The sequence below is a fragment of the Uloborus diversus genome, chromosome 8, assembly GCF_026930045.1.
Source record: "Uloborus diversus isolate 005 chromosome 8, Udiv.v.3.1, whole genome shotgun sequence".
NCBI classification, from domain to species: domain Eukaryota; kingdom Metazoa; phylum Arthropoda; class Arachnida; order Araneae; family Uloboridae; genus Uloborus; species Uloborus diversus.
Window position 1 is genome coordinate 53,064,758 of NC_072738.1, and position 10,866 is coordinate 53,075,623.

Below are 10,866 nucleotides of genomic sequence, written 5' to 3' on the forward strand. Positions count from 1 at the left end.
AGCCTCCATATTCATTAAACCTTCCAAAACGCAAGGATCCTTCTCACAAAATATATTTTCTCTCTGGTCAAAAGTTCTGTTGAAAACTTGAAGCGCTTTTACCCACTTTCCGCAAGAAAATGATTCTTCTGGTTCGCTAAGTTCGAAATAGTAAGTACCAGAATTACTTGTTCTCAGAATGGTTCGCTGAGTGTTTAGAACTTTATTGTAAGCACTCAATGCTTTAATGTCCTTTCCTTGTGCAAAAAGTTCACCAGCAATACTGAGCATTGTATTTAGTGTATCAGGATGATCAACACCATAAACTATTTTCTTCTTTTCAAGCACTTGTTCATAAATTTCCAGTGCTTCATCATGATTTCCCTGATTGCTTAGAATCGCTGCTATATTATTCTGAACTTGAACAGCTACTGGATCACAGGGGCCTGAAACAGCTATTTTATTTTTATACACTCTGCAACTTATATCCATTGCTTCTTTGTATCTTCCAAGCGAGTTTAATAACGATGCCATTTCAAATTCCGTAACTAAAATATCAGAATGAATTGGATGCAATACTTCTTTTTGCGCCGTATAAATTTCTTCATACATTTTTACGGATTCTTCAATTTTCCCTAATTTTTGCAACACTAGAGCAATAAAGTGTTTAGTTTCTAAAATGTCTTGGTCAGTTGAACTCAGAACAACAACTTGTTTCCCAAGCAAATCTGTGGCCATGCATAAAGCATTTTGATAACCACCTTGCATGTACATTACTTTAATCATATGCATTTGAATGTCAAACGTGCCATAATTATTTAGTCCTAAAATTTCTTCTCGCTTTTCAAGCAAACGTTGAAGGATGTTCAAAGCATTTTCATGATCACCCTGCCTACTCAGCTGTAATGCTATACTTAACTGAAAAGGTAGATAATCTCCACCTATTTCACACAGTTGCTGAACATTCTCAAACCGGTTCTTCATAGCAAACATTATGAGGGTCTCAAATTCAGAGTTCTTAGCGCACATTATTGATTTCAACTCAGACGTATCCTTTATGGCATTCAGCACATGGATAACATCGGAAAGACCACTCTGAATGCAGTTAAATGAGTCATTCAATACCTGCAGTAAATTTCTTATGCTCTCATCTGCGGCAAAAAGTAGCGGAGTTTTTCCATTGTTATTCACAACATTGTACACGGCGCCGTAAACTAAAAGCGTTTTTACGATATTTAAGAAAGAGAATTTGGCTGCATAGTGCAAAGCAGTACATCCATTTCTCCCTATGGTATTAGGATTAGCCCCATTTTGTAATAAAATGTCAACAATTGCATCACAGCCTTTCCAAGCAGCATAATGTAGTGGTGTTCCATTTGCAGTATTTTTGGCATTTACAACTGCTCCTTTTTGAATACAGTTTTCAACGCGTGACGGTAGATCTTGTTTCACAGATTTAAACAATGCCTCTGTATAGTTAAATATACGTATAACACCCTCATTTGAAGCTAATTTTAAAGGTATGATCTTGTTTTTATCTGAGGGATCATAAATAGCCCCGCTTTCTAATAAAAGTTGCACGGCGTCTTTACAATCAAGTTTAGCAGCAAAATGCAAAGGAGCAATTCCGAATATATCTTTGGTATTAGGATCAGCTCCTTCTTCTAACAAGAATCTCGTCATTTCAAACTTATTTTTCCTAAAAGAATAATGTAGTAGCGTCCAACCATTTTCACCGATTTCATCAATAGACAGTCCATGATCAAGAAAGAGTTTTACAATCTTTAAATGTCCCTCAATGGCTGCTACATGTATAGGTTTGTAGCCAGTCGAGCTTTTCCTTTGTACGTCTAAACCTTCTTCGATTAAATATTTCACCATGTCCAGATTCGGTTTTGAAGAAGCTAAGTGCAATAAGCTCCAATTTTGAGCACCTTTGATATTTATGGCAGATTTATTTTCATGCAAAATAGTTTTGACGACATTTACATGACCACATAAGACGGCTACTTCTAAAACTGTAAGATTTTTCTCATCTTTAATAAAAATATTCGCGTGATTTTGAAGCAGGATTTTTACCACATTGTTACGGCCATTTGCAGCTGCTATACGTAATGGAGTATCCCCGTCAACTGACACCGAATTCACAAGGAGTTTTTTCGATATCAATAGATGGGCAACATCATCGTACCCTTCCTGTGCAGCGAAAATTAATAGAGGTGAAATATTGACAATTGGATCACGAACATCAGCACATTTTGCTATTAAAGAGTTAACCTGCAATACATAACCCCTTTGGGTAACCACGTGCATTCCACCCTTAATATTAATGGAGTTGTAGGTAATACAATTTAACAAAAGTTGTACAATTTCTTTAAAACCCTGCAGTGTTGCAAAGAAAAGAACATCATCCAGACCCTCATTAATAATAATTCCACGTTGAAGAAAAAATTCCACGATTTTTTCCCGACCTTCTATAATTGCTGAAATTAGCAGTGTTATGCTATTTATTTTTACGTTCATATCAGAACCACTTTTAATTAAAATTTCTAAAATTTTACTATTACCTGATCTTATAGCGGTGAATGATGCATCAGTTAATTCATTTTTGTCAATAGTTTTCCTCGCTAAAAGTTTAACAATATCAACATGATGTCCATTAATTGCTGCAATCAGTGTAGACTTATCTGAAATGGCATCGTTATTAATCAAAGTAGTAACAGCCTCCATATTGCCATTTTGAGCTGCCAAATATAAAGGCGTCATTCTTTGAACACACTTAGAATTGATATCAGCTTTGTTTCTTAAAAGTAATTCAATAATTTTTGTGTTGCCATTAACAGCAGCTAAATGCAAAGATGTCAACCCAGCAATACCTCTAATGTTGACGTCAGCATTATTTTCTATAATAATGCGACAAATATCGAACCATCCATTCTTTGCGGCTAAATGTAAGGGAGTGAGACCATTGATATCTCTGGCATCGATACTTGCTTTACGTTTCAATAAGTATTCGACTACAGCTTTATGGTTTCCATTAACTGCTAAATGCAAGGGAGTATAATTATACATATTCTTTGGATCAATTTCAATGCTGCGTACAGTAAGAAGTTTTACTATTCTCAAATTGCCATTCTGCGAGGCAAAATGCAGAGGTGTCATCCTTTCATGATTGAAAATATCAGCACGAGCTCCATTGTCCAGTAAAGCCTGAACAATATTTTCGTGTCCATCTCGTGCAGCACGATTCAAAGGCGTATGTTTGTAGACTTTATCTACAACGTTAACATCAGCTCCATACTTCAGCAGCACATGAACTACCTCTTTATGGCCACTTTCTGTAGCCAAATGTAACGCAGTACTTCCAGTGATTAATGTAGTATTAATATAAGCTCCTTTACGAATCAGATTATGAACAACATCCGGATGTCCACAGAATGCTGCCGCGTGTAACGGTGTCAAACCGATGTCAGTACTGGCATTAACATTTGCATTCCTTTCAAGCAGGATTTCAACTATCTTTGCGTGCCCACGTTTCGCAGCTTCATGCAGAGGACTATAACCAAGAGAACTTTCAATGGTGTTGACACTCGGGAATGCCCTTAGAAGGATATCGACGACTTCTACACTATTGTTCCTCACAGCATAAAATATAGGTGACATGTCAGACACATCTTTTACGGTGAAATCAGCTTTATTTTTTAAAAGAGTTCGAACAACATTCAAATGTCCATTTTCTGCTGCAGCGTGCAAAGCAGTTTTTCCGAGTTTGTCGAAATAGTCTACAGGCAAATTCACTTCTTCAGTCAAATATTTTACAGCACATTCTTTTCCATGGGAAGCAGCAACGTGTAATATAGTTTGGCCTTTAGAATCTACAGCATAAACGTTGACATTTCCTTCAATAAGTGATTTTATTACCTTCAGAGTAGAACCCTTCGCAGCAAAGTGCAAAGCATTCCATGAATTTATGTCTCTTCCATGTATGTCCGCTCTATTTTTAAGACAATGTTCGAAGTTTTCTACATCTCCATTTTCTAAAGCTTTAAACATTTTCTCCTGAACATCCACAACCCTGAGGTCCTGTTCATACTTTATTTCTAGTATAAGAGCGTCATCCGGAATCAATGGGGCGATTTTTTTCATATATATTTCTATATCTTGTTCAATCAACTCTCTAGCATTTAAAACTATCGCCATTGAGGGGGTTGATACTAAATCTACTATGTTATTATGATGTGCTAAGTGATTACGTAGCTCTCTTCCAGCTAATATAGCAACATCTTGGTCAAGAAAATGAAGGTTTTTTTCGAAACATTCATCTGGAAAAATCGACATGATGTCCAGAACAAGCATTTCAATTATTGCTTGTAGTTCTGTGTCTCTGAGGTGGCAAAGAAAGGCTGTATCAAGCTCTTTATCTAGGTATTTACTATTAATTAAATCTTTTAAATCTGATAATTTATTCGATAAATGACCATTGAATTTATCCGTGATGGAATACGTAGTCTGTGCTTCTTTAGCATCAACATTACTTACCTTTAGCTTTTCTCCCAATTTTTCAATGTTTTCGAAATCATTTTTTCCACACATAAGAAGAATTAAATAAACTATTTTTAAGAAGTTTTCAGTTGGCTTTCTTTCTAGAACAATACTCATAAGAATCGTTGTCAATTTAGTTATTTCCTTGGAATTTGAAACTTGAATTTCGGGGTACAAATATTCTAAAGCAAAACTTGCCTGATACTTTATTTCTTCTAAAACGTAACGATCGAAGGTTTTCAAACTACTCTTCATCAAACTTAGCAATGCGTTGCGTTCAACAAAATTGTTCATTTTCGCATTTTCAGAATTACTTTTGTGACATTTGAATAGGCGAAACAGCTTTTCAAATAAGTATTGCTCATACTCTGTTTTGTTAGAAACTTGATTGCTCAGTTTTACTACTAATTGTTCCAGGTTTTCCAAGCATCTCCTTTGGGAATTTTCAGGTTTAGTGTTAAGGATTTTCATTGAGCTAAGATCGATTTCGGTTGTGCGAAATATTTGGTAAATCTCCTTCATGTCATCAATACTGTTGCAATCGTGAACTTTTTGAAAAAGAGTCCTTAAAATTCTACCTTTGCAAATATGAAGAATGTCATTTGCCACTTCCGCAACGTTTTTGAGATCACTTTGAACACCCATAAAAAACATCACAGAATTCTTCTCGATTTCTGCTCTCTTGGAAAAAGAGTCGTTATGGGAGAGGTCATCTCGAAGATTAATAATAACTTTTCTAGTTTCCGCAGGTACGGAAAAAAGCAAAAGTTCAATTGCAATATCAGATAAGTTTGGAGATTTTGGAGTGTTTTTCAGACATTCACCGGTGACTTGTAGGGCTCTGAGGACCACCAGTTGTCCTTCCTTTTTTTCAGGATTGACTGACAAAGCTAAGTTTAAGTAAGTACATATCCTCCCGAGGGAATGAATATCTCTTAACTGATGATAATCGCTGTATAAGTCCTTGAGTTCTGGGTGATTTCTTGTTAATTCTTTGATGATTTGTTCTCGTTTAGGAAGTGGTTTTTCAGAGCTAAAATTGCTCAGGATGTTATTTTTTTCTTTTTTCATGATTGTTGCAAAGGCTTTCAAATAATTACGCACTTTACTAACATTTAACAGTGCCTTACAAAATAGATTCATTTCACATTCTATCGTAAGGGCGTTGACGAAACAGATTAAACAGAATTCAGTCTCTTCCCATGGTAAAAACTCATACGATGTTATCAATTTGCGTTTCAATATAAAAAGGTTTTTGGCTATGCTTTTCATCATGAAAACGAGTTTGCCACCCATTAGGTTTGAACTCTCTCCAATAAATGACAAAATACTTTTTTCCAAGAATTCCATTCGTGCCATTATTTTAACTATTTCATAAAAAGGGGCTTCTTTTTGTTCAAGGCTGTCGCTTAAAAAGTTGGAATTTATCAATTTCTCCAGAAGTAATAGTTTGACATTTTCTGACAAAAAAATATTTTTCAACATGAATTCTCTGTAAGAATTTGAAAGTATTTTATTTAAGGCTCTTTCGTGATTTTTGAGATAAGCTTCTGGCCATTTACCAATGAGAGCATTTATCAATTCAACATTATTTGAGAGAAGAGCATAGTAAAATGCATTGTGATATTGTTCATCCACATCAGTCGGTAAAAAGGCAGAAAGTTTGGCTAAAGAAATTAACAATTTATTGCCATTGCTAAATAAGTATTCTAGAACGTTTAATGTATTATATTTGCAAGACAGTATTATAATATTTGTGTCTTTAAGTTGTGTTCCTGCAGTACAGTAGTAATATCTTAAAATCACATGATTTTCTATTTCAAAAAGGTAATCAATAACTTGGGACACATTTTCTAAACAACTAATATCACCTTCCGATATAGCTACAAAGATCTGAGTCCATATAGTTAAATAGAAATTTTTGACATCTTCCTTTTTATAGCGAATTTTATAGTACTCCGCTCGAAATTCCTCTTTAGATTTATAGGTCAGAATTTTTTCATCTTTTCCACTCATGCTGGACTTTGTTTTTACTGCAAGTAACTAATGAGAGTGAGGAGAGTTTCAATAAAAAATTTTGACTGTTCAGCTTATAAGTTATTTTTAAAGAAATTGAGATAAGTAAAATGAGGCATTTCACTCACTCTTTGTGGGCGCTCTTTAATATCTTATCCCATGTTATTTGAAAGTCTGCACACACGTGGTGATTAAACACGAACACATAGTCAAAAGCACTATCGCATCAAATTCCCGCGCATAATTAATAGAAAATTGCCCTTTGTTTCTGAAATATGTCAGCGAAAAGTTTTATCGCTATGGAAGGAGAATTCATTGTGTTCTGATAAAAATGAGTCTGGGTATCTCAAACCCGAACCAATAACATTCCTTCATACATCTATCTTTGGTGAAAGATAATCAGTTCGGAAAAATAAACATGAAAACAAAACAGTAAGATCGGAAAAATTGGAAAAGAAAGATCACACTGTAAAAACGATTCAGAAACGTTCCTGGAAAATAATGGGCAGCTGATGTGCCCATTTTCAACCAGTTACATATCTCGCAAAAACCAGGAAAGTTTCCCCCTTAAACTCAGTAACCTTCTTCAAATTATCCTGAAGTCTTCAAGTTTAGAGCCAGTCGTGCCTCTAGAATTCAAAGGAATCTGAGATAAGAATAACATAACTCCCAATGGAGTAGGCGTATACATATTTTTTTTCAATGGTTTAAATAATTATTTCTAAACTAATGAGATATGTTTCTTTTACATTGGAACCACAGCTTTCAAAATCAACAACTTGTTTCGTCAGTGCTGTATTAATAGAGCAAAAATATTAGCTCATTCATAAGCAAGTTACCAGAGGTTGACTTTGGATGTCCCGCACGTGAAGCATGTAAATAAATTTTATTTTAAATAACAAAATTGTTTAATAAAAATATAATTGTGTCAGGAGTACCTTTGTATCAAATGTAAAGATTTAAAAAATAATTTACCTCTGTTTCATTAAAACATTAAGAAATATGACGAAATGTTAATGAAATTTAAGCGTATTTTTTCCCACACGTGACGGTGGAATGGACAAACCAGAATTGCAAGTCATGATAACAATTCTAGAAAAGCTCAGTAGTCCAAAGGCTTATTCGCTCCCTTTAGGAGCTTAATCAGTCAGAGCAAGCAGTAGTTGTAATAAAGTCGATACACCTTATAAATACTCTTACTTAATCTTTAAACTGGAAGTTATAAATATTTTTTTCAACAGAGAGGTCTGCATTCCTGCAACTTGTAGCCATTCAGGAAACTTTTTAGCTCGATAACCATTTTTTCTCAGACTATATCGTTACTCATAACATCCTCCACCCAAACCCCAGAGAAACGTCCCCTCCCCATTACCAATGATCGTCTATCTTAAATTTCGGTTTTATGGTTTTGTAAAACTTCCAAACGTTCCCTTTAATATCACCAAAGATCATCTAAAATTCCGTTCTTGATGCTTTAGAGATGAAAAAATTCCCGGAAGGAGCCCCCGAACTCTGTCATAAAACGGTTTGAATTCTATACCACATCTATTGTACATCTACAATTGCGTTTCTGAAACTTCAACTTTGAAAAATTTCAGAATGAGGGTTTCCGATTCTCTTGTCCCACGGAACATTATCATAAAATATTTAAAAACTGCGTTTTAAAGGCTAACTAAGAGGGGATCGCTCTTTCTGTCGCCAACGTCTTGAAGGATAGTATTAACTTTTGTTTTAAAGGATTGAATTTCACAAAGTTTCCGGGGGAAAGCTCAGATCTCCTCTCCCTAACATTATTGAAAGTCGACTAAAATTACGTTTTTGGAGCTTCAAATTCGGCAAAACTGCCGGCCTTCTTAACATAAGATGACCTATAATCGCGTTTTTAAGTTTACGATTTCGAAAAATTTCCGGTCCTCTTAACGTTTCCAAAGATGGTTTACAGTCGCGTTTCTAAAATTTCAATTTCGAAAAATTCCCCCGAGAGTGGATCCCCGAATCTCTCCTTCCCCTAACATGACCACGGATCGTCTGCGTTTTGCTGCAAAAAATATCGAAAAAACCTTCTTGTGGGAGAGCCGTTACTCCCCCCCCCCGTCCCCTTTCCCCCCGGCGTGAGAAGAGAAAAAAAAAATGATTTGACACAGTTAAATCTATTTTTTTTTCTAATATATTTTTACGCTTATTTCCCTTCAAATATATTTATTCGGTTGTTCTGTATATTTTTCAGAGTTCTCGTCTGGTTTTCATTTCTTACATTATTGTTTTGAGTTATGAAAGTAAAATTCTATTTGAAATTCAATTAGGAACAAAAATGTTATCACCAAATTTCTACAACAAGTCGCTTTCAAATTCATGGTCTCTAGTAATATATTTTGTTTTTTAGCTAAGGGCTTGAATTGTGTTGAGCCCAGGATTTTCCGTTAATATAAAAACCCTTACATACGCTGCTCTAATTAATTGATAAAGTTAGAACAAGCTTTATTTGATGCAGAACAAAAATCTCTTTCGAACGACATAGAATGTTATGAGGTCTTTCATTCGTCTAACACTCGCTCTCTTCAGGAGTTTAATCACATTGGACTGGCAGATATTGATATGCAGACGATATACTTAATAAATGCACTCAGTTAATCTTGAAACTGGTAGCTAAAAATTATTTTTCGCACCCGTGAGGAATTTGCATTCGTGCAACTTGAAGGAATTCAGGAAACTTTTTTGCAAAAATACTTGATTTTATGGGGAAATGGTTGAAAACCCGTGAACTCCCTCGACATTTCACGGACATAATCAGTAACGTTTCGGAATTTTTTTTACCGTGCAAATGCAAAACATCGATGTTTGAAAAAACATCGATATTTTGAAAGTATCGACATCGATGTTGCACCACCATTGGGTACAATTAACTATCGATAATTCGAAGTCCCGGTAAAATCCTTCCAGTTATGGGAAGTCCCCACAGCAAGCTCAAGAGTCCTAAGAGATCCAGTGAAAACTTCGAGATAATGGAATGATCTACAGTTTGACCACGAATTATATGTAAAAGTCTAGCTCGATGTTTAAATTTTTATTAAGAGGAGAAATTGTCGTCGCCATGGTGAGAAATTGTTTGCGTTCCTTTGAAGGCTTAACTATAGCAGATTTTAAGGTTGTGTAAAATTACGGCCTCCGCAAGAGGGTCCACTCCTGAATGACAGCGTCCATGCCCATTGCCCTATCACACACACACACACCTTCACACTTACACAATCACACGTTAACACAAACAAGGCCCGACGAGTGCGGTCCTATCGCAACTCGTGATTGCAAAAAGTATAATTTTGAATTCAAGATGTCAAAAATTAAAATTTATTTATTACTAGTTATTACCCATGTTACGGTTCCACGTTATGATAACTTGGTAATTTACTCTTTTTACTCTACCATCTTGTGATAATTTTGCTCGGGAAAATGTTATTAAATTTGGAATAGAAAAAGAACAAAATCGAATTTTTGAAAAATCGCTTCGAGGTGCACTCCCCCATACTACAAACTAATTCTGTGCCAAATTTCATTAAAATCGGTCGAACGGGCTAGGCGCTATGCGCGTCACAGAGATCCTGATAGACAGACTTTCATTATTATTAGTAAAGATTATTGATTTTTTATATACAAATGAGAGTGAGTTGAATACTCCAGGAAAGTTCATCATCAAAAAGTAGCGAAGTAGTGACAACAGTTCAAAAGTGTAATTTGTAGCCGCTGTATTAAAAAAAAAAAAAGGGCAGTTGTAGCTGTAGTTCACTGCAAAAAAAAAAAAAATAAATAAATAAATAAATAAAACATAATAATTATAATAAAATGTAGTTTTTCTGACCACTGGATAAAATTATTTTCCCGATACCTCTTGACGAATTTTCACCCTCTATTGCAAAATACGAAAATTGAAAATATTTATGTATTTTATTTAATAGCTTACATCAGACACAAATGTCAGTGCATCCAATTATTCAATATTTTTTCTGTATGTTTAACCAAGCAACAGATTCAAATGACGCAATCTATTTTGCTGTTTACACGAGCATCCCACGTTCAAGGTGTCAAACATAAACCTGTTAACGATCTCAATATCCGAATGCTGTTGCATCATTCCATTAAAATCGCACTTTTAATAAGATCAATTCATTGTAAAAAGCTACTTTAAAACTCTCATCAGCTCCATCGAGGAAATTTTTTTCTTCCTTTCCACCCTCCCCCCTCTTAATGCTCCTTTTTTTTTAGTTCTTTTATTTCAATTGCGCTTTATTTTATATTATTCTCTCAACATTCAAATAGTCATTACGAGACTTTTAG

At 34.9% G+C, this 10,866-nt stretch overlaps 1 protein-coding gene across 1 annotated transcript; it reads right to left on the minus strand.

Annotated features, from left to right (window-relative positions):
- Positions 1–1,021: 1,021 nt before the first annotated feature.
- On the minus strand, positions 1,022–6,537 carry LOC129228368 (ankyrin-3-like). Its single transcript, XM_054863046.1, has 3 exons — positions 6,393–6,537; positions 2,547–3,854; positions 1,022–1,074 (listed from the first exon to the last, which is right to left on the minus strand). Exons 1-3 carry the CDS (start codon positions 6,535–6,537, stop codon positions 1,022–1,024), a joined length of 1,506 nt encoding a protein of 501 aa, XP_054719021.1.
- Positions 6,538–10,866: the final 4,329 nt, after the last annotated feature.

Coding starts and splice junctions, on each gene's coding strand:
- LOC129228368 (XM_054863046.1), bottom strand. CDS start 6,537: ATGAGTGGAAAAGATGAAAAAATTCTGACCTATAAATCTAAAGAGGAA. Junction 3,855..6,392: donor CTTTGTAGCTATATCGGAAG/GTGATATTAGTT, acceptor TTTATGCTGTAG/ATTCTAAAGGCCAAACTATA. Junction 1,075..2,546: donor ATTCACCGCTATAAGATCAG/GTAATAGTAAAA, acceptor AACTGCATTCAG/AGTGGTCTTTCCGATGTTAT.